Here is a 22913-nt window from a genome sequence, read left to right as displayed (position 1 = left end):
TCAATCTATATTATCGTCTCTTTGAAGGCTGATTCTAATGATATTGTTGGCAAAAAGTGTTATTTTTTCCTCCAATTTAAGAGGGACACGATTCATATTGTGCTTGGATTAGGGTTGTGGAGTAGATATTGAGTGTCCCCAAGTGTCCCTTATCCCATGTGCTGCAAGACAGCCAACATGGCCGCTCGTCATGTGGATGTCAATGAACGCCGGCTTCGTCCTGTTTACGGTACGTAATATTACTTTATTCACTCTTCCTTATCAATTCTCTACGTACTGAAATCTCGCCTTTTTGTCTCTTTAAGATGCTCTTGATTTAATGAACAACAAACAAGCAATCCAGCTTGCAGACAAAATACTAAAGAAGCAAAAAGTCCTGCATTGCGCAAAGGTATGCATCTAAACTGTAGGTTCAAGTCTTCATTTGCTGTTACAGTTTGTTCTAGATGTGTTGTTTTGTTGTTTTGTTAAGGTATTGAAGTCTTTGGCCCTGCTAAGGTCTGGACGGCAAGCAGAATGTGCAGCGCTAATGGAAGAAGTTGTGAGCGCGAAACCTTGTGACGAACCGACCCTACAAGCAATGACTATCTGTTTTAGAGAATTGCAAAAACGTAAGATTTCTTCATTTTTTTAAGTAGAATGCAATTATGACTGAGTGCAAGGATTGATATGTTATGCTTATACCCTGTTAATTACATTTATGGCCATCCCTTCTATAGACATCAGGAAGGGGATTTGTTATTGGGCGTAGCCATCTGGAGGGGTATTGCCTTTGAATTCCTAAATTTGCTATTCTCAGACATAGAAGCAGATCTAGGATTTAGAACTGGGTAGTCATGTATAAAACAGTAGTTAATCTTATGATCCTAGAAGTGCTATTTCCTTCATTTCTAAGAAAATCTTGGCAGGAAGTGGGGTGGTGGTGCTCTGTGTGTGTGTGGGTGACATGGAGGGGGAAGGAAAGGAGGGGGGTATGATATCAGATATAATGTCAAAGTAAATAAAAATGAAGTATTCTCATTAGATAATGAAATACAAAATATTGGGCAAACAAAATTACCTGATTGTCATTGCAGCTGAAGGCGTGGCAAAAATATATGATGCAGCAGTAAAGCAGTGTCCAACAAATGAAGAATTCCACTCGCATCTCTTCATGGCTTACGTGAGGATATCTGACTACAAAAAACAGCAACAGGTCAGCAGTTTGGGATAGTTTTGCATCATACTGATTCATTAGCCTTGCTTTTATGACTTAAAAAAAAAAAAATCAAAAAAGATCAACACAAAACAGTGAGGGATATCAACAATTGATGGCTCTTAAAACTTCAGTGTCAAAGGCGGATTCACCCAAAATTTTAGGGGGGGGGGGCTAACAATAAAAAAAAAACATCTAATTCTTCAGTTTTTTTTTTCTGCTTCAGCCACCCTTTGCCCCCCCTGGGTCCGCCCTTAAGTGTATGCTTAGCCTCACTTCTGAGGTTGATAAAGAAAAGTAGAAATTAGAATAACAAAACAAGCAACTCCTGGATTTGAGGCTAAGCCCGTATACACTGGAGTTTCAATAGTCATTAACAAATAAAAAAATAATATATTGTAAATATCCTTGGTGGGGTCCTTGGGCTTCCTGTGGATAAAAATAGCATCGTAGTCATTCTCAGAATAATATTTTGTTGCCTTAATAATACTAACTTGTAGCCTTGGTTCTTGTTTAGGCTGCTATGAATTTATACAAGGCTTTTCCCAAAAATCCCTACTATTTCTGGTCAGTCATGAGCATTGTAATGCAGGTTAGTGTGTTTTAAGGTCTATCTTTCTTTACTATTTTTAACATTAATGTTTTAATGTTTGTAAAACTTGACAATTCTGGAAGCCAAGGGGAGGGGGGAGGGGGTGAGGGCTAGTGCTCTCCATTCAACCCACTAAATGCTAATGACCATTACGATATGATTTGTACTGTAAAGTTATTGACTCTACATATGCTGCTAATAGATTGTCTTCATTTGTGTTTTAAAACAATGGCCGATCAGTTGCCAGTCATGACCATCAACCAAATTAGCTAGCTCAGTCCTACCTTTTTTCTGGCCCAACAATGCTGGTCAAAGTGACAATTATTAGTTCAGTACTTAAATTAAGTCTGTACCTTTGGTTATTTCACTCTTCAATCTCCATACTTTTTTCCCCGCTAGTCAATACACTGTAATGATGAGCGGCTGTCTAAAACAATGCTGCTTCCATTAGCTGAAAGAATGATAGAAAAGTTTGTTAATGAAGGCAAGATTGACGCTGAAGCAGGTAACAAACACTTAAAGTTCTTGTTTATTTTGCCTTATGGAAGTTTGTTACTACTAAAAAGAAAAGAATAATACTAAGCAAGGAAGAGAGAGAAAAAGATTTTCCTTAATGAAAGAGGTCTTTGTGCATACTCATATTGTGTAGTTTCAGAAATCATCCATACCCACCCCACAGAGGAATTTAGAATTTCCGAAGAGTAGGGGGGTCAGAGAAAGAACAATAATTACAGAGTTTGTATGGAAGAAAATTGGTATTTCTGTGGGGTAGGGGTGTCTTAAAAAAATTCCTCCATGAGGGGGTATGGATTTTTGGAACTGCACATTTGATGAATAATAATGATGATGATGATGATGATGATGATGATAGTATTAATAATAACTCTATTCACTTCGATCAAAAACAAATCAAGCAAATACCCTTCTCTGCAGGCATCATTTCTCTTTACTCTTGGGGGTTGAGGCAGTCTTGTTTTTTCTTTGTTGGGTTACCTTTGATGTGTCAATGAATCTGACTAGAGAGATTGCCCTCTTTCCCTCCTCTCCCCTTTATCACACAGGGCTCCCAACCACCAAAGAAAGTTTTCTCAGTTATCGAGTTATCGAGGCCAAACAAAAAATAAGTGTGTTTCCTGTTACGCGACTGACCCTAATTTTCTTGCCGATTTTTGCCAACCCTAGATTTTTTTTCATTCCCAAATGCACCACAGGATTCCCAGTAAGCTCATTTCCACCGTTGTATCAGTAAAAAAAGATCCGACCTACCGACCCCAGTTATCTTACTAATGCAACAGGAAACACACTTATTTTTTTGTTTGGCCTGATGTAATTATATTCTTTCATGTTATTTTTTCCCCCCAGAGGTCCATTTGTACCTTATGATTTTAGAATCTTTACAAAAGTATGACAAGGCATTAGAGGTGTTAAAAGGCCCCTTAGGAGGTTTGTACATTGTACATACGCAGTGTTCTTTTTTTGGAATAGAGAGAGAATGTTTGGAGTAGGAAATTGCAATAATCGTAGCCAAGTTGCCTTAATAATGATGATAATGACGATGTTGATTGTTGGGAGTGCTGGTCATTATAGTGCATTTTGCATTCATCTGAATGTGCATTAGATTTATGACCAGCATTAGATTTATGACCAATCCTACTGAGCTAGAGTTTTTTAGAAAGTTTTAGGGAATCAGCTGTCATCTTGGTGACTTTTATTGAAGAAATTTCCTTTCACATGTGTAATTTTACAATTCTTTTTTATCCTATTGCCAAAGAAAAGCTAGTTAGTAATCCACTAGAGCGTGAAGAAAAACAAGCACTTTATCTAATGAAGATGAGTAGATGGGCAGATGCAAATATTGCCTACAAGAAACTGATAGAAAAAGTGTAAGTCTAGATGTTTTAAATGGGATTCCCATTTATATTCTAATGTGGGCAGTGCATTTTGACACTTTTGCTGAGTTTTTATTAAATGAAACTTTGATGGCAATGGTGATGGCATTAGTGGCTGTGGTGGTAGTGGTGATGGTTGTGGGGATGATGATGGTGATGATTATAATGATATTGATGGTAATGTCAAATGTGCTTGGATGGGATGGGAGGTGAGGTGATGGGTTGGGATGGGATGGGATGCAATGGGGTGGGATGTAATGGAATGGGATGGAATGGGATGGATGTTATGGGATGTGATGGGATGGGATGGTGATAGTCATGTTATGAAATCATGTTATAGTAAAATGAGGATTCTGATACATATCATTGATAATACTTTTTAATACTCATTTTTTATTTGTTTTTTTTTCTTCTTAGTCCAGATCAGTGGAGCTACTATCAGTCATATTTTAACTCATTAACAGCCTTGATAGATGAAAACTGGAAACCATCAGAAGATTTAGAGTAAGTAAATTTCAATACTACTTTCTATTCTATGAAACAGAAGAATTTTTATTTTTGTATTTCCAAAACGATTTTGTAGTAGTTGTTTCCTTATATTGGTTCTAGATTGCATAGTACAAGGAAATATCCATCCACCCATCCACCTACCCACCCACCCACCCACCCACCCACCCACATATCCATCCACCAACCAATCCATCCATCCATCCACCCACCCATCTATTCACCCACCCATCTATTCACCCATCCACCTACTCATCCATCCACCCATTCATCCACCTACCCACCCACCTACCCACCCATCCAGCCAGCTAGCCACCCATCTATTCTCCTACCAATTCATCTACCTACCTATCCATCCACCCAACCACCCACCCACCTATCCATCCTACAATCCACCCACCAATCCATTGACCTAACCCATCCACCTATCCAGCCACCTACCCATCCATCCCTCCCTCCCTCCATCCATGCAAGAACTAATTATTTGTTTTGACTTGTCAGGAATGGAAAAATCCCTGATCATGACATTGAACAGCTTGCTAGATTCCTGTCTTCTCTTAAAGAGGAACAAATCGCTAAAGGAAAGCAAGCATGTAGGGGTCCATTTCTAGCACAACTGGAAGTGGAAAAACTTTTTAATGAAGAAAAGCTTAAAGATACAAGACAAGGTTAGTTTAGTTAATTTACAACCAACCATTTTTTTCTGCCATTAAGTGTGTTAAGGTCGGTTTAGACAGTACGATTTTCACCTACAACTATCGTATACAACACGCTCTCATCTGTCGTAGGCGAGTTGTAGGCTTGATTTACATGCTACAACTCGAGTTGTAGGATGGCAAGAGCATGTTGTATACGAAAGTTGTAGGCGAAAATCGTATCGTCTAAACTGGACTTTACAGTAGTTGCAAGGAAACCATTGCAGGCCATTACCTCAGGAAATGGATCTTGAGGTGATGGCTTCACTCCCTCCGTGAGTGACACAAGATAGATTTCACATTTTAGTGCTTTTCTTATTTCATCCACTTTTAATTTAATATGTAATTGTTAGAAATAAGCTTTCTTGAGCTCTGTTGTGATGGTCCCATGCTGTGATACAACAGCAAAGCTTAATAGAATACCGTCAGTAATTCCTTGCACTAATGAGTCATGTCATGTCATGTGATGTTTGATTTCTTGACAGATTCCAAAGCACTTTCTGAATTACTTGTGGAATATTTTGAGAGATTTGGTGACAAAAACTGCTTATTCCATGATCTCACTCCTTATTTATATCTCCTAAACAAAGGTCAACAAGAACAGGTAATAACATAGTTGCAATAAGTACTTCCAGGCGTACAAATAATGGCCAGTCAATTAAAATGGGCATTTTTCTTTTCAAATACCTTTTAGGCCAGTCTCCTTGATATATGTTAGTTAGTGGGATGTGACTAGTCGTCATGTCTTGCCATTTAGCACTGCTGATTTCCTTCAGTAGAATACTTTATTTTAGAATGATTGACCACATTGGTGGATTTGATTGGGTGCGCAATGTTAAGGGAGAGGAGTAAAGGTATCTGGCATGTCTTGAATAAAGTTGGACCTACTGTACAAGTAGGTAGTGCACTCCCCCAAAAATAAATTGTATTATAAATGAGCACCAAGGTTCTGAACTAACTAACCTCATGGGATTTGTAGAGTGTCAGCAGGCTGACATTGCATCACTCCATCTCTTCATCCCGATATCCACATTATATATAAATAAAGTAAGGTACATTAACCAATTTGTTATTTTCTTTTCTATAGTTCGTAGAGGTTTTAAAGAAGAATTTACAAGGTGTATCTGACGATGACCCACAATCAAATCATGTGAGTTTCATTGTGGAATCAATTTTCATTGCAATTTCAAAATACCTGTAATGTTTTGGTGCGAATCAAGGGTGGTGCCTCACATGTGGGTAGTGTTTGTTGGTATGTCCCTTGATTTGAGGGTTTTTTAGAGGCTCCCCAATTTTTCTCCTTCTGCACAATCTAAATTGCAATTCAATCTGTGAGTTAGCCATGCCCTGACTTAGATCAGCCCAGAAGTTGTTTCAGGGTTCTATCTGTGAGTTAGCCATGCCCTGACATAGATCAGCCCAGAGGTTGTTTCAGGGTTCTATCTGTGAGTTAGCCGTGCCCTGACTTAGATCAGCCCAGAGGTTGTTTCAGGGTTCTATCTGTGAGTTAGCTATGCCCTGACATAGATCAGCCCAGAGCTTGTTCAGGGTTCCATCTGTGAGTTAGCCATGCCCTGACATAGATCAGCCCAGAGGTTGTTTCAGGGTTCTATCTGTGAGTTAGCCATGCCCTGACATAGATCAGCCCAGAGGTTGTTTCAGGGTTCTATCTGTGAGTTAGCCATGCCCTGACTTAGATCAGCCCAGAGGTTGTTTCAGGGTTCTATCTGTGAGTTAGCCATGCCCTGATATAGATCAGCCCAGAGCTTGTTCAGGGTTCCATCTGTGAGTTAGCCATGCCCTGACTTAGATCAGCCCAGAGCTTGTTCAGGGTTCCATCTGTGAGTTAGCCATGCCCTGACATAGATCAGCCCAGAGGTTGTTTCAGGGTTCAATCTGTGAGTTAGCCGTGCCCTGACTTAGATCAGCCCAGAGGTTGTTTCAGGGTTCCATCTGTGAGTTAGCCTTTCCCGGACTCAGACCAGCCCAGAGGTTGTTTCAGGGTTCCATCTGTGAGTTAGCCGTGCCCTGACTTAGATCAGCCCAGAGGTTGTTTCAGGGTTCAATCTGTGAGTTAGCCTTGCCCTGACTTAGATCAGCCCAGAGGTTGTTTCAGGGTTCTATCTGTGAGTTAGCCTTGCCCTGACTCAGATCAGCCCAGAGGTTGTTTCAGGGTTCTATCTGTGAGTTAGCCATGCCCTGACTTAGATCAGCCCAGAGGTTGTTTCAGGGTTCTATCTGTGAGTTAGCCTTGCCCTGACTTAGATCAGCCCAGAGGTTGTTTCAGGGTTCTATCTGTGAGTTAGCCATGCCCTGACATAGATCAGCCCAGAGCTTGTTCAGGGTTCCATCTGTGAGTTAGCCATGCCCTGACTTAGATCAGCCCAGAGGTTGTTTCAGGGTTCCATCTGTGAGTTAGCCATGCCCTGACATAGATCAGCCCAGAGGTTGTTTCAGGGTTCAATCTGTGAGTTAGCCTTGCCCTGACTTAGATCAGCCCAGAGGTTGTTTCAGGGTTCCATCTGTGAGTTAGCCTTGCCCTGACTTAGATCAGCCCAGAGGTTGTTTCAGGGTTCTATCTGTGAGTTAGCCATGCCCTGACATAGATCAGCCCAGAGCTTGTTCAGGGTTCCATCTGTGAGTTAGCCATGCCCTGACTTAGATCAGCCCAGAGGTTGTTTCAGGGTTCCATCTGTGAGTTAGCCATGCCCTGACATAGATCAGCCCAGAGGTTGTTTCAGGGTTCAATCTGTGAGTTAGCCTTGCCCTGACTTAGATCAGCCCAGAGGTTGTTTCAGGGTTCCATCTGTGAGTTAGCCTTTCCCGGACTCAGACCAGCCCAGAGGTTGTTTCAGGGTTCCATCTGTGAGTTAGCCGTGCCCTGACTTAGATCAGCCCAGAGGTTGTTTCAGGGTTCAATCTGTGAGTTAGCCTTGCCCTGACTTAGATCAGCCCAGAGGTTGTTTCAGGGTTCTATCTGTGAGTTAGCCTTGCCCTGACTCAGATCAGCCCAGAGGTTGTTTCAGGGTTCTATCTGTGAGTTAGCCTTGCCCTGACTTAGATCAGCCCAGAGGTTGTTTCAGGGTTCTATCTGTGAGTTAGCCTTGCCCTGACTTAGATCAGCCCAGAGGTTGTTTCAAGGTTCTATCTGTGAGTTAGCCTTTCCCGGACTCAGACCAGCCCAGAGGTTGTTTCAGGGTTCCATCTGTGAGTTAGCCGTGCCCTGACTTAGATCAGCCCAGAGGTTGTTTCAGGGTTCAATCTGTGAGTTAGCCTTGCCCTGACTTAGATCAGCCCAGAGGTTGTTTCAGGGTTCTATCTGTGAGTTAGCCTTGCCCTGACTCAGATCAGCCCAGAGGTTGTTTCAGGGTTCTATCTGTGAGTTAGCCTTGCCCTGACTTAGATCAGCCCAGAGGTTGTTTCAGGGTTCTATCTGTGAGTTAGCCTTGCCCTGACTTAGATCAGCCCAGAGGTTGTTTCAGGGTTCTATCTGTGAGTTAGCCATGCCCTGACATAGATCAGCCCAGAGCTTGTTCAGGGTTCCATCTGTGAGTTAGCCATGCCCTGACTTAGATCAGCCCAGAGGTTGTTTCAGGGTTCCATCTGTGAGTTAGCCATGCCCTGACATAGATCAGCCCAGAGGTTGTTTCAGGGTTCAATCTGTGAGTTAGCCTTGCCCTGACTTAGATCAGCCCAGAGGTTGTTTCAGGGTTCCATCTGTGAGTTAGCCTTTCCCGGACTCAGACCAGCCCAGAGGTTGTTTCAGGGTTCCATCTGTGAGTTAGCCATGCCCTGACTTAGATCAGCCCAGAGGTTGTTTCAGGGTTCCATCTGTGAGTTAGCCATGCCCTGACATAGATCAGCCCAGAGGTTGTTTCAGGGTTCAATCTGTGAGTTAGCCTTGCCCTGACTTAGATCAGCCCAGAGGTTGTTTCAGGGTTCCATCTGTGAGTTAGCCTTGCCCTGACTTAGATCAGCCCAGAGGTTGTTTCAGGGTTCTATCTGTGAGTTAGCCATGCCCTGACATAGATCAGCCCAGAGCTTGTTCAGGGTTCCATCTGTGAGTTAGCCATGCCCTGACTTAGATCAGCCCAGAGGTTGTTTCAGGGTTCCATCTGTGAGTTAGCCATGCCCTGACATAGATCAGCCCAGAGGTTGTTTCAGGGTTCAATCTGTGAGTTAGCCTTGCCCTGACTTAGATCAGCCCAGAGGTTGTTTCAGGGTTCCATCTGTGAGTTAGCCTTTCCCGGACTCAGACCAGCCCAGAGGTTGTTTCAGGGTTCCATCTGTGAGTTAGCCGTGCCCTGACTTAGATCAGCCCAGAGGTTGTTTCAGGGTTCAATCTGTGAGTTAGCCTTGCCCTGACTTAGATCAGCCCAGAGGTTGTTTCAGGGTTCTATCTGTGAGTTAGCCTTGCCCTGACTCAGATCAGCCCAGAGGTTGTTTCAGGGTTCTATCTGTGAGTTAGCCTTGCCCTGACTTAGATCAGCCCAGAGGTTGTTTCAGGGTTCTATCTGTGAGTTAGCCTTGCCCTGACTTAGATCAGCCCAGAGGTTGTTTCAAGGTTCTATCTGTGAGTTAGCCTTTCCCGGACTCAGACCAGCCCAGAGGTTGTTTCAGGGTTCCATCTGTGAGTTAGCCGTGCCCTGACTTAGATCAGCCCAGAGGTTGTTTCAGGGTTCAATCTGTGAGTTAGCCTTGCCCTGACTTAGATCAGCCCAGAGGTTGTTTCAGGGTTCTATCTGTGAGTTAGCCTTGCCCTGACTCAGATCAGCCCAGAGGTTGTTTCAGGGTTCTATCTGTGAGTTAGCCTTGCCCTGACTTAGATCAGCCCAGAGGTTGTTTCAGGGTTCTATCTGTGAGTTAGCCTTGCCCTGACTTAGATCAGCCCAGAGGTTGTTTCAGGGTTCTATCTGTGAGTTAGCCATGCCCTGACATAGATCAGCCCAGAGCTTGTTCAGGGTTCCATCTGTGAGTTAGCCATGCCCTGACTTAGATCAGCCCAGAGGTTGTTTCAGGGTTCCATCTGTGAGTTAGCCATGCCCTGACATAGATCAGCCCAGAGGTTGTTTCAGGGTTCAATCTGTGAGTTAGCCTTGCCCTGACTTAGATCAGCCCAGAGGTTGTTTCAGGGTTCCATCTGTGAGTTAGCCTTTCCCGGACTCAGACCAGCCCAGAGGTTGTTTCAGGGTTCCATCTGTGAGTTAGCCGTGCCCTGACTTAGATCAGCCCAGAGGTTGTTTCAGGGTTCAATCTGTGAGTTAGCCTTGCCCTGACTTAGATCAGCCCAGAGGTTGTTTCAGGGTTCTATCTGTGAGTTAGCCTTGCCCTGACTCAGATCAGCCCAGAGGTTGTTTCAGGGTTCTATCTGTGAGTTAGCCTTGCCCTGACTTAGATCAACCCAGAGGTTGTTTCAGGGTTCTATCTGTGAGTTAGCCTTGCCCTGACTTAGATCAGCCCAGAGGTTGTTTCAAGGTTCTATCTGTGAGTTAGCCTTGCCCTGACTTAGATCAGCCCAGAGGTTGTTTCAGGGTTCTATCTGTGAGTTAGCCTTGCCCTGACTCAGATCAGCCCAGAGGTTGTTTCAGGGTTCTATCTGTGAGTTAGCCTTGCCCTGACTTAGATCAGCCCAGAGGTTGTTTCAGGGTTCTATCTGTGAGTTAGCCATGCCCTGACATAGATCAGCCCAGAGCTTGTTCAGGGTTCCATCTGTGAGTTAGCCATGCCCTGACTTAGATCAGCCCAGAGGTTGTTTCAGGGTTCCATCTGTGAGTTAGCCATGCCCTGACATAGATCAGCCCAGAGGTTGTTTCAGGGTTCAATCTGTGAGTTAGCCGTGCCCTGACTTAGATCAGCCCAGAGGTTGTTTCAGGGTTCCATCTGTGAGTTAGCCTTTCCCGGACTCAGACCAGCCCAGAGGTTGTTTCAGGGTTCCATCTGTGAGTTAGCCGTGCCCTGACTTAGATCAGCCCAGAGGTTGTTTCAGGGTTCAATCTGTGAGTTAGCCTTGCCCTGACTGAGATCAGCCCAGAGGTTGTTTCAGGGTTCCATCTGTGAGTTAGCCTTGCCCTGACTCAGATCAGCCCAGAGGTTGTTTCAGGGTTCTATCTGTGAGTTAGCCTTGCCCTGACTTAGATCAGCCCAGAGGTTGTTTCAGGGTTCTATCTGTGAGTTAGCCTTGCCCTGACTTAGATCAGCCCAGAGGTTGTTTCAAGGTTCTATCTGTGAGTTAGCCTTGCCCTGACTTAGATCAGCCCAGAGGTTGTTTCAGGGTTCTATCTGTGAGTTAGCCTTGCCCTGACTCAGATCAGCCCAGAGGTTGTTTCAGGGTTCTATCTGTGAGTTAGCCTTGCCCTGACTTAGATCAGCCCAGAGGTTGTTTCAGGGTTCTATCTGTGAGTTAGCCATGCCCTGACTTAGATCAGCCCAGAGGTTGTTTCAGGGTTCTATCTGTGAGTTAGCCTTGCCCTGACTTAGATCAGCCCAGAGGTTGTTTCAGGGTTCTATCTGTGAGTTAGCCATGCCCTGACTTAGATCAGCCCAGAGGTTGTTTCAGGGTTCTATCTATGAGTTAGCCATGCCCTGACTTAGATCAGCCCAGAGGTTGTTTCAAGGTTCTATCTGTGAGTTAGCCTTGCCCTGACTTAGATCAGCCCAGAGGTTGTTTCAGGGTTCTATCTGTGAGTTAGCCGTGCCCTGACTTAGATCAGCCCAGAGGTTGTTTCAGGGTTCTATCTGTGAGTTAGCCTTGCCCTGACTTAGATCAGCCCAGAGGTTGTTTCAGGGTTCTATCTGTGAGTTAGCCTTGCCCTGACTTAGATCAGCCCAGAGGTTGTTTCAGGGTTCTATCTGTGAGTTAGCCATGCCCTGACTTAGATCAGCCCAGAGGTTGTTTCAGGGTTCTATCTATGAGTTAGCCATGCCCTGACTTAGATCAGCCCAGAGGTTGTTTCAGGGTTCTATCTGTGAGTTAGCCATGCCCTGACTTAGATCAGCCCAGAGGTTGTTTCAGGGTTCTATCTGTGAGTTAGCCATGCCCTGACTTAGATCAGCCCAGAGCTTTTTCGGGGTTCTATCTATGAGTTAGCCATGCCCTGACTTAGATCAGCCCAGAGGTTGTTTCAAGGTTCTATCTATGAGTTAGCCATGCCCTGACTTTGATCAGCCCAGAGGTTGTTTCAAGGTTCTATCTGTGAGTTAGCCATGCCCTGACTTAGATCAGCCCAGAGGTTGTTTCAAGGTTCTAGCTGTGAGTTAGCCATGCCCTGACTTAGATCAGCCCAGAGGTTGTTTCAAGGTTCTAGCTGTGAGTTAGCCATGCCCTGACTTAGATCAGCCCAGAGGTTGTTTCAAGGTTCTATATGTGAGTTAGCCATGCCCTGACTTAGATCAGCCCAGAGGTTGTTTCAGGGTTCTATCTGTGAGTTAGGCATGCCCTGACTTTGATCAGCCCAGAGGTTGTTTCAAGGTTCTATCTGTGAGTTAGCCATGCCCTGACTTAGATCAGCCCAGAGGTTGTTTCAGGGTTCTATCTGTGAGTTAGCCATGCCCTGACTTTGATCAGCCCAGAGGTTGTTTCAAGGTTCTATCTGTGAGTTAGCCATGCCCTGACTTAGATCAGCCCAGAGGTTGTTTCAGGGTTCTATCTGTGAGTTAGCCGTGCCCTGACTTAGATCAGCCCAGAGGTTGTTTCAGGGTTCTATCTGTGAGTTAGCCGTGCCCTGACTTTGATCAGCCCAGAGGTTGTTTCAAAGTGCACTAAAATTTGAAGTTTTTTTGTGCATAATGCTGTAAGCATTTTGTTTTCAGTTAGATGTATGCTACACAAAACACTTTCCAAAGTTTGCATTCCTGAACTTTATCACTGAATCAGCTGTGTGCTATAATGTAATAACATGAGGTTATTTATTGTTTCAGATTAAACATTCGTACAGAAAATTAAACATAGAACAATTATCCAGATTTGTTGGAATTCATGAAAGGCTATCAGTGGATGAAAAAATTGCATTATCTAAAGAATATATGAAATTACATAAAGATGGCCTTGAATTAGGTAAAGTTAACATATCTTAAAAAATCATTTTCTATTCTTTACTGCATGAAAATATTATTTTTAAAATTTTGACTGGTATAGATCCCTTACATGTGACATCAAAGCAGCTCGATACGGGGGACAAAACAAAAAAATTTCAATCTCCTGAGAATTGGGAACCTATTATTTTGTCCCCCAGATTGAGCTGCATTCTGACGTCCTGCAAGTAGGTATGTTTTGAAATGACTGGATGACGGCAAGGATGCATAATATTTGCTTTATATAAATTTTTTAAAAAAATTAATAAAAACTTTTTAAATTTCTTTTATATGATTTTTTTATTTGATTATTTTTGGCTCGTTTCATAAATAGGCAAGGATTTAGAACCAACAGTTCCTCAACACAGTGATGGGTTTGCATTACTTGCAGCACACTTACTGTTAGACGTCAACCAAGAGAAAGGTATACTAGTGACATGTTATTTATACCTTTGGTTATGGATTACCTTTAGTAAGACGCCTGTATGCCACAGGAAGCCCATCTAAAATGAAATATACTTTAGAGTAGGTTTTCTACTGGTTTAAATAAGGGCTCAATTGACTGCCCAAGTAACTGTTAACCTTATTCTTGGGGTGCAACCACGGCTACGCCTCGTGCTTGTATATCTGATACAACACGGCCACTCATACTGTATATATTACTAATAATATTAGTTTTTTATTTATTTATTTATTTTGTTCATTTTTTTTTAATGTAATAATGTTAGTTAGTAGTTTTCAGCTTTTTTCTTCTGCTGGATGTCTACAGGCACAAATGAAATGGTATGGCACCTCTTCATCCTTCTTGAGAGTGCACTAAAAGCCAGCCCATCTAACCATCACATCAAGATGTTACTCCTTAGGATCTACTCTTTAATGGGTATGCATGTTGTTATTCATTTTGTTTCATGGACGTATTAGTGGAGAGCTTGTATGCCAGGATCTACAGTATACTCAGAATCTCTAGGACCCACAATAACTACTATTTCAACACTTTTCCCTTCTACCTGGTAAAATGTATAAATTTGTTCTTTTTAGGTACAATACCATGAATCGAAATATTGTGACCAGTTTGAAAAGCTATCGTTCTGGACTGACTCGTGACTGACTAGCCTCTCTGTACATGTAAAAACGCTTTTATGTTTCAATGTAAACCCATGGCCAGTCAGTCCAGAACAATAGTTGCCTTAATTCTATTCGGTGTATGTAACAGGAATGCAAAGAGATTGGCTTAGAGTATTTGATTGTCTAGTTTGTTAACTGTCTGCCTACCTGATTGGTTGATTGATAGATATTAATCATGTTTATTTATATTTTGTTTATGCTAGGTGGTTGTGGCCCTTCCATGTCTTTGTTTGATAGGATGGAAATCAAACACATACAGCTAGACACATTAGGGTATGTTACTGTATCCACACTGCATCCACACTGTATCCACACTGTATCCACATTGTATCCACACTCTATCTACACTGTATCCACACTGTATCAACACTGTGTCCACACTGTAACCACACTGTATCCACCCTGTATCCATACTGCATCCTTGTTGCGTCCACGCTGTATCCACACTGCATCCACGCTGTATCCATACTCCTGCCATTAGAGGTTTGCACCATGCACCATCATCTGATTGCAGCCATGACAGGAGGCACAACAATAGTTTTTCCCTGGGGAATTTTTTTCTTGTACATTTAAAACCAGATTAGGCCAGCTTCAATTGTTCCTGTCTCCCAATATGGCTGCCACAACGTGATGGTGCAAAACCCTATTAATATAATATACTAACATGTAAATGATCTCTTCTTCTCCAGGTATCTTGCAACCCGATATTTATATTTCCAGGGACATTTTGAGGCAGCTCTATCACTCTACACTACAACTTTAAAATATTTCTTTGGAAATCAGAAAGATGTAAATAAAAACATTTCTTTTGGAAATTTGGTTTTATAGGTTTCAAGCAGAAAGCATTAAGCAATGATGTTTTGGCAGTCTTCATTTCTCTCAGCTCTCCATCTATTGTTTTTAGTGGACCCTACCCCTATTTATACTGGCTCCATGACAATATTGAATACTTCCTAACAAATACTGTCTGTGCTTACCTCTGCAGACCCCTGAATACTTTATAGCTGCTTATAAATATGGATCTTTTGAAAAGGTAAAACAACTGTACTGGTTGTAGATGTTAACAGTATAGATAATTATAAAGTGCTAGAAAGATGCATCGTCTGGATTTTGTGAACCCCCCTCCCCTTATTCAAAATCCTAGATCTGCCGATGCAAAGCACACAGTGCCAATGTGTGATGTCAAAGATGAATATTTACAATCCAACTCTGAGTTTACTCTGAGGACATAAATACTCTGAGACATTATTTCATTGGTGGTTGTCTAACATATAACTATAATATTAGAAAAGTTGATTTTTATGGCTTATTTTATTTGTTTTACTTACTAGTGCCGTATTTTTGCTTTTTTTAGATTCCAGAATTTGAATCATTTAGGACGCGCTTGAATTTGTCTGTGCATTTTTCAACTGTAACTTATGAGAAGTTAATGATGGAAACCCTGCAAAGAACAAAGAGGTATGTATGGCAACTCTTGAAAACTCAGATTTTACTGTAATAGTTATCCATCAGATGTTCAACAAATGGCTGTCATATGGTCAAAAGGGCATCTGGGATGCTGTTCCTGAGTATCACTAGAATTGGCTTTGACAAGTGACTATGTTGTGTTTTTAGCCTTGCAGATGCACAAAGTTATTTTGAGGAGAGTAAAATGATAGAGAAATGCTCTGCAACAAGTAAGAAAGGTTTTATGTTTTTGAAAGTCAAGATAGAAGCGTCATTCTTTTTTAATGCTTTGATAACAAAGAAAATATTACTACAGCATTTGCCTGCACACATTCAACAGTTTTCACATCATACATCATGTTTTGAGCAACTTAGGATCAAGACAGGTTGCTTGGGAAATGGGGTTAAACCAGATCTTAAAACTATTTTTCTAAACCTATTTATTTTTATTTTCTTAGAGGAATGGACAACTGATTTGAGAGACAACAGAGATCTTCACATTTTTGCAACATGTGACCCTCCTTATAAGTAAGTATAGATAGTTGAAATAGTTTAATTAATTATATGTCCTTAGAGACAAGTTTCGTCACCATAAAATGTACCAGGAGAATATTCCCGTAAATGAAAAGTAGGCGAGTTTTCACCTAGGTTTCGTCTTTGCCCAGGTCATTAACAAAAGAACAAGAGGTCCACTCCTTTGAACAAGAAGTAAGTAACCTACCAAGGGTGGATCCGGAAGGGGGGGGGGGGGGGGGGGGGGGATAAAGGGGGGGCTGAAACCCCCTTCAGCAGAAAACAAAACAAAACAAAAATGAAGGATTAGATGCTTTTTTCTTTTATTGTTTTCCGTTGTGTTGACGGAAGAAACTCAATTAGCCCCCCCCTAAACTCAATTAATCCCCCCCTAAAACTTTGGCTGGATCTGCCTTTGCCTACGCTGCATGTGTAAATTTTAAAGTACATAGAGTATTTGCCCTACAGGATGTTTGAAAACTGGATGTATCAGAGCTATCAATTTAGCTGCAGAGTAAATTAGTCCACATTCTTATTGTTCTTCGCCATTCTGTCATTCCCCACAAGGCTAGCTTTAAAGCTTACCATATATAAAAAGTTCTTTCAATTATTATTTATTGTGCTGTTATTTAAATCATCAGGTGTTTTGGATCAGATTAAGGTGCCTTATTCTAAGGGGTCTTGCACAGGCTGTATCTCTGGTCCAAAGACCAATGCTCAATAATGTGAAATCTGAGGAACCAGTGCCAATTACATCTTCTCTAGAAGAAACCATAGCTGCTTTAGAACAACTGTTGGCAGACATCGACAAGCACCCTGGCTTGCAGGAAATGGTAAATATTAATAGACACAACCAGGTGGTCTCGTTCGAAGCGCGCAAAGCATTATTTGTCAAAGCTAACAGTTCCTAATACCTAGTCTCTAATTTTAATCAAGACAATGCCGATTTTGCTTACATTTATTGCATTTATGCTTTGTTTTTATTAATCTTAATTGCTGATAGGGCAAGAAGAGCTTTTCTAGTACATGTTATATAGAATTTTTCAATGAGAAGTTATATTTCAGGACATATTTTAAAAAGGTTAACTCGAAATACAACTCCATTTTGAAGCCATCATGGAACTTTTGGCGATGCAACGAAAATGCTTCTGATTAGTTAATAGTAACCGGAAGTGCGTGCGCGAGATCACTTGGAAGTCAATCAAATGGGAATTGTTTGCACATCCTTTCAAGCCAAGAATGAAAATGAGGAGGAGGAGGATGATGGTGACCGTGATAAAGATCACACAATTTTACATGCAGGGTTATGACAATAGCAGTCATTATGGATGCATGCAAATGAGATGCAAATGAGACAAAAAGCATTGTATCTACCTGATAGCCTCACTTGTATGATTCTTAAAACAAAAGAATTTCTCATTGCAGGCTCAACTGTAATAACAGCTAATTTAGAAGTTGATTTTTGCAGAGGGAAGAAAACTGGAGAAACCCTCAAAGCACAAGAAAGAACAAGCAAACAATGACGCAGAGTCTGGGAATCGAACCCTAGTCACCTTAGAGAGAGGTGAGCTCTCTCAACTCTATGCTACCCATGCTTCTCATTATAATATTCATGATGATGGTATAATGATGATGATGACCATGGCATAATGATAATGATGACCATGGTATATGATGATGATGATAAAGATTGATGACGATGATGGTGATTCTTGATGACAATGATTCAACATGTTGGTCATGATAATAAAAAAAGTTTCTCATTATAGCACATTTTTACATTTCCATTTCCATAATAATTCTTATGTATCATTTTTCTCTTCCGTAGCTCCCTTTTCTAAGCCCTCCCCCATCCCACTTGCACACCACAAGGAAAGGCAAACATGGGAATGTTGTGTTGGAATCACTAAGGATGTGTCAGTTGTCAAGCCTGTTGCAACAAGGCTCATCAGGTATGTTCTCAAAGAATCATGATTACAATCTATTCAGTAGAAATGGGCTGCATTCAATGCGATGAATGAAATAAACTCTTGAGGTTGGTGGTTGGTGTGTAGTGCTGAACACATCAGACAGGGTAACCAAAGATGTGAGTTTGATTTCTGCCAGGGACATACATTACTTTTCTTTACTGTAATTTCCATAAACATGCGAACTCTGTGTCTGGACTGGAATACCAAAGACGTGGGTTCGATTCCCGCCAAGGGCATTTGATATTTTTCTCTTATTCTCTCTTTCATTACTCACACTGAACGCATAATTTATTACTACTGAACTCTGTGTCTGTGAGCTGCAAGCAGAAATTTGATTTTTTGCTGCCGTTAATCAAACCTAATCAGTTGATACCTTTCATATTTTTGACTGGCGGCAGCGAATAACCAAAATTTCAGCGTACAGCTCACAGACACAGAGTTTGCATTTTTAAGAAAATTGCAGTAAGTGTTTACAGTATTTCATTGTGACAATTAATCAGAAGAAAATGTAGCTTTTAAATGCTTCCACATGCAATCAACGATATTAAGGTATTGTGATTTTAATTCATAGAGAGCCAAGAAGACCACTGCAAGAAGATCATAGCTATTATCCACTTTATTACATACACCATTCAAGGTGAGGTGCTTGTGTTGGCAACTAGATGTACATGTACTTGATAGTAATACAAGTTGTCAATGATGAATGCATACAATCCAACTCTGAGTCCTACTGTGAGGACGCTACAAATTCTGAGGCAGCATTATGAGAATTAAACCATTTTGGTTGGTGTTGTACTAACTTACCAATAATCGATATTTTTTTTTCATTTAATAGATGATTTAAAGCTTTGTATCTCTAGTCTAACAGTGGAAAATGGTGAAAAACAAATGTTCAATGGCCACGCCCTGGAACCTTTAGTGCATCTGGTAGAGGTACATCTGATAAATCATAAAATTGTTATTATTTCAAACCAGTGCCATTGACTTTGTAGTAGATATATAGCTTATTAATTCCCATCCCATACTATATGAGTAGAGGGTCATTTTTCTCCTATATTCAGGCTAAGCAGCAGCTTAGAGGGACTAAAGAAACCCAAAAGAAGGAGTGTCATGGGTGGGTGGGGGGGCAGGGGCAGTCTTATAGCAGGGTAGTATTCAGGGAAGTGCACCCTCTCCTGCTATGGGGTGGAGTTGGGGGGAAGGGGGGGGGGTGTTGGGGGTCATGCCCATGGATATTTTTTTCCTAACAAACTATTGGTACCTTGTGTCTTGAAGCTGTACTAAATTCCTAGCTTGTTGACACCTTCTGATTGATGTCTATTGGTATTTGTAATTTTCTTCTAATTTTAATGCAAATCAATAAACACCATTTTTAACTTAAACAAGGAAAAAAGTCCTCGCCAAAAATGGGTTTGTTATTTTCCTTTTATGCCGTAATAAGCTGCAGTGAAAAACATTGTAACTATCAATTAAAAATTCTTGCTTTTGAATAAAGCATCCTCACAGCTGCACACACATCTTGTAGCTTGCTTCTTCTTCTCACAGCAGAACTTGCTCACAGCTGTACACACAGCTTATAGCTAGCTCCTTCTTCTCACAGCAGAACTTGCTCACAGCTGCACACACAGCTTATAGCTTGCTCCTTCTTCTCACAGCAGAACTTGCTCACAGCTGCACACACAGCTTGTAGCTTGCTTCTTTTTCTCACTGCAGAACTTGTTTTAGTCTTTTAGTCACTTGGTTTTATTGACTTCTGTGAGTTGTTCCTTGCTACATAAAGTCATTACCACCAAAAAATCCAAGAAGAAAGGTCCAGCATCACATGTGGTAAGTATGTATTCCAGGAAACGCTGTTTATTTGTAACCATTAAATCATTTACACTCTCAATTTCTTTTTCTTTTTACAGGTAGAATTACGAGAGGCCTGCAAAAAGTACATTGAATTGTTAAAGAGCTCCTCAGCCGAGCTTCATTCAACTCTTGAAAATATTCAACTTACAGAATTGTCTAAAGATCTCTTGGAGCTTAGCCTCACAGAGGTGGATAAAGAGGTATGTTTTATTTTGTCTTTAATTTGTGGATAAATTTATCCAATTTAGAGAATTGTCTGTATACCACAAACGAATAAATGAAAGAATAAACAAATATATGAATGAATGAACCAATGAATAAATGAATGAACTAATGAATGAGCAAAGGAACAAAAGGGAAAAAAAATGATTGGATAGATGAATGAATGGTTGGATGAATGAATGGCTGAGTGAAGGATTTTCCAGTAAACCAAAGAGCAAACAAACAAAGAGGGAAAGAAATGAATGGATGGACAAATAAATGGCTGGATGAGTGAATGGCTGAGTGAAGGATTTTCCAGTAAACCAGAGAGTTTATGTGCTTTTTATTCTTTTGCTTTTTCTAGACTAACTCATCGGTAGCTACAGAAATTTGGGAAAAGCTACAAACAAGCTACACACAGTCTATTAAAGAAATAAAGGAACTATTAAACACAAAAATGAACTTTGCTAAGACTCTGCACCTCTAGGAATAACCCTCGTAAGCTGGTAAAATATTTCATTCAAGGCAATGATATCCAACTGGTTGGTAGAAGCTGTGGATGGTCACGTAAATTGTCAGCATACAGTGAAAATATTCATTTGGTAACATTCCAGCTGGACTAGTGCACTTATCTACAGTTTAGCACCTTCAGACCCTTCGCATAACAATTGATTTCCCAATATAGTTTGATATGAAGGACAAAAATGTATATTTTACTCATGAGAATTGAATTGAATTCCTTTGTGCTGCCCTCCAAAATAAGCAGCTCTGGAATGAATCCTTTCATTAGAGCATACAGTACCTCTGTTTTTATGACCACATTCTCTTTTTATATGGTTTTAGCCCTCACCTGTATATTTTTATGTTATTAAGAATTCATAGATACCATTAAGAGTCTGTGGTACCCAAAACATTGGTATTGTTTAAGTTGACAATTCTTTTATTAAAGTGGTTTTTGAATGATTTGCTTTTATATGAGGCTAAACCTGTACAAATGAGTCTGTGGTCAAAGGCAACAGCAGTACTTACCAAATGAGAACATTTTCTATTGCTCTAAGGGTTCTATAAACAATTCTAAAACATCAGATGTTAAATATTTGAACTGAAAACAAACAAACGAAAAACGAGAAAACAAAAAATAAACCAGCCAGGCAGTTTCCATAGTTTCAATCAGCTGATAAAAGTTATTGAATCTCTGACATTATCTGTTCCAAATGGTTCCAATAAGCCTGAAGCGTGATGATGTTTTACCCCCGTCTCTAGACCATAATCCTTTTCACATTGCTTTTGTTCTTTAATTATGACTATTGTTCCTGTATTCTCTAAGGAATCCAAAATTTTAATATGAAAGAATTTAAAAAACTATTATGGTCTAGAGACGGGGGTAAAACGTCATCTCGCTTCAGGCTTATTGGAACCCAATGGAAGAGGGGCCACTATACAGAATCCACTGTTAATCCCCTTATTATGGTTGTCAAACACTGACCACCATGTATTGTCAACCAGGAAGAATTCTATTGAGAACTTGTAACCTGAGTTTCAGTCTGCATGAGACTTTTCCATACTCTATAAATCACTGGTCCGTCCCATTCTGGAATATGCATGCCCAGTTTGGGCACCACACCTAGTAAAGGATATCCATGCAATTGAATCTATACAACGAAGAGCGTCACGCATCGCACTTGGTCAAAAACGACAAGAGATGGCATATGAAGACAGATGTAAGATACTCAAATGGAACTCTTTGCAACTTAGAAGGGAATTCCTCTCTCTAGTTGAGTGCTATAAGATTGTACACAAGATGAACGGTCTAGATTTCAGTGACTATTTTGAACTTTGTAAAAGTACGAAAACGAGAGCTAATCACCAATTTAAAATACAGACCAAATCTGCTAGAGTAAATTGTTACAAATATTCTTTTTTTGTGCGAATAATCAAATCTTGGAATGATCTTCCTAATAACGTAGTAAATCATACAGATGAACCCAACGTAAATAAATTTAAAACAAGACTTAAGAAACACATGAACATTTTTTGAAGTTAGTATTGTACATATATATATATATATATATATATTATTAGTTCTTAAAATTATTTATTTATTTTAAATTAGGGGACTTATATAGGGCTAACCTCAATGTCTTCCTTTTCAAAATATGTAATCTGCATTTTTGAATAAAGTATTATTAATTAAAAAAAAAGACAGGGATTGATGTCATGTCAAACCAAGCAATACTCTAGACAGACTAGAAGAGTCCACCTCTTGACCTTGGGTGTAATGTTTTCCCATTTCTGGCCAAGTGTCATTCCCTGGATAATATGAATCTTTGTTTCAGTTGTATCCACATTCATGTGTTTTCTCATGTGCAACCGTTGAATAAAGAAATAATACTCTAGGGAATTATATGTGGTCTGAAATGGGAAAACATTATGCAATAAGGTAATGGGGTCTATTTTAATAATTTTTGTAGATTTGAACTAGAAATTGTGAAAGACTAGACCTAAGCAATCAACAGAGCTATTAAAGTCTAAAAATATTTTGTATTAACTTTTTGACTTCTGAACACTTTTGAGATTTTCTAGCTTTGTTGTGGACCTAAACATTCTGCAAGCCTAAGCAAAACCACATTTGGAGTTTGGATTGACACTGCCAAAACCTCATACATCGTGTAACCATAATTACAGCATGATTATCCTGTGAGCTGGTAAATGGAGGGACAGCCAGGACCTATTGTGACATTTTTTTGAATATTTGGCTTGTGGAGAATAAAAGAGGGGAGGAGGAAAGGGAGTTGGATGCTGATATTTGGGCAATAGTATGGATTTGTGAATTCCCTACCCCCAGACCCTTGGGATATT

General features: G+C 40.6%; 1 protein-coding gene across 2 annotated transcripts; it reads left to right on the top strand.

Moving 5' to 3' along the window:
• The first annotated feature begins 169 nt into the window (after nucleotides 1-169).
• On the top strand, nucleotides 170-22602 carry LOC116305216 (N-alpha-acetyltransferase 25, NatB auxiliary subunit). 2 transcript variants are annotated; one of them, XM_089033132.1, is made up of 29 exons: nucleotides 170-229; nucleotides 306-391; nucleotides 473-611; nucleotides 1077-1195; nucleotides 1713-1787; nucleotides 2187-2292; nucleotides 3150-3230; nucleotides 3559-3670; nucleotides 4094-4180; nucleotides 4685-4851; nucleotides 5364-5482; nucleotides 5966-6028; nucleotides 12796-12931; nucleotides 13283-13372; nucleotides 13718-13828; nucleotides 14277-14346; nucleotides 14763-14862; nucleotides 15059-15106; nucleotides 15428-15531; nucleotides 15688-15749; nucleotides 15978-16047; nucleotides 16185-16227; nucleotides 16674-16865; nucleotides 17861-17984; nucleotides 18574-18639; nucleotides 18838-18935; nucleotides 19728-19829; nucleotides 19910-20053; nucleotides 20419-22602. In XM_089033132.1, exons 1-29 carry the CDS (start codon nucleotides 178-180, stop codon nucleotides 20539-20541), a joined length of 2889 nt encoding a protein of 962 aa, XP_088889258.1. In that variant the 5' UTR covers nucleotides 170-177; the 3' UTR covers nucleotides 20542-22602. The 2 variants fall into 2 exon arrangements, with proteins under 2 accessions (XP_088889258.1, XP_088889259.1); XM_089033133.1 differs by lacking the exons at nucleotides 18574-18639; nucleotides 18838-18935; nucleotides 19728-19829; nucleotides 19910-20053; nucleotides 20419-22602 and adding an exon at nucleotides 17501-17596 and having other exon boundaries at nucleotides 17861-17976.
• Nucleotides 22603-22913: the final 311 nt, after the last annotated feature.

The sequence above is a fragment of the Actinia tenebrosa genome, unplaced genomic scaffold, assembly GCF_029948245.1.
Source record: "Actinia tenebrosa isolate PJP-AT-01 unplaced genomic scaffold, QUT_ActTen_1.0 PGA_scaffold1__47_contigs__length_23844297, whole genome shotgun sequence".
In the NCBI taxonomy this organism is placed as follows: domain Eukaryota; kingdom Metazoa; phylum Cnidaria; class Anthozoa; order Actiniaria; family Actiniidae; genus Actinia; species Actinia tenebrosa.
The sequence above is the reverse complement of the archived record's forward strand: the minus strand, read 5'-3'. Positions and strand labels throughout refer to the sequence as shown.

Coding starts and splice junctions, on each gene's coding strand:
- LOC116305216 (XM_089033132.1), top strand. CDS start 178: ATGGCCGCTCGTCATGTGGATGTCAATGAACGCCGGCTTCGTCCTGTT. Junction 230..305: donor CCGGCTTCGTCCTGTTTACG/GTACGTAATATT, acceptor TGTCTCTTTAAG/ATGCTCTTGATTTAATGAAC. Junction 16,228..16,673: donor TCCACTCCTTTGAACAAGAA/GTAAGTAACCTA, acceptor TTAAATCATCAG/GTGTTTTGGATCAGATTAAG.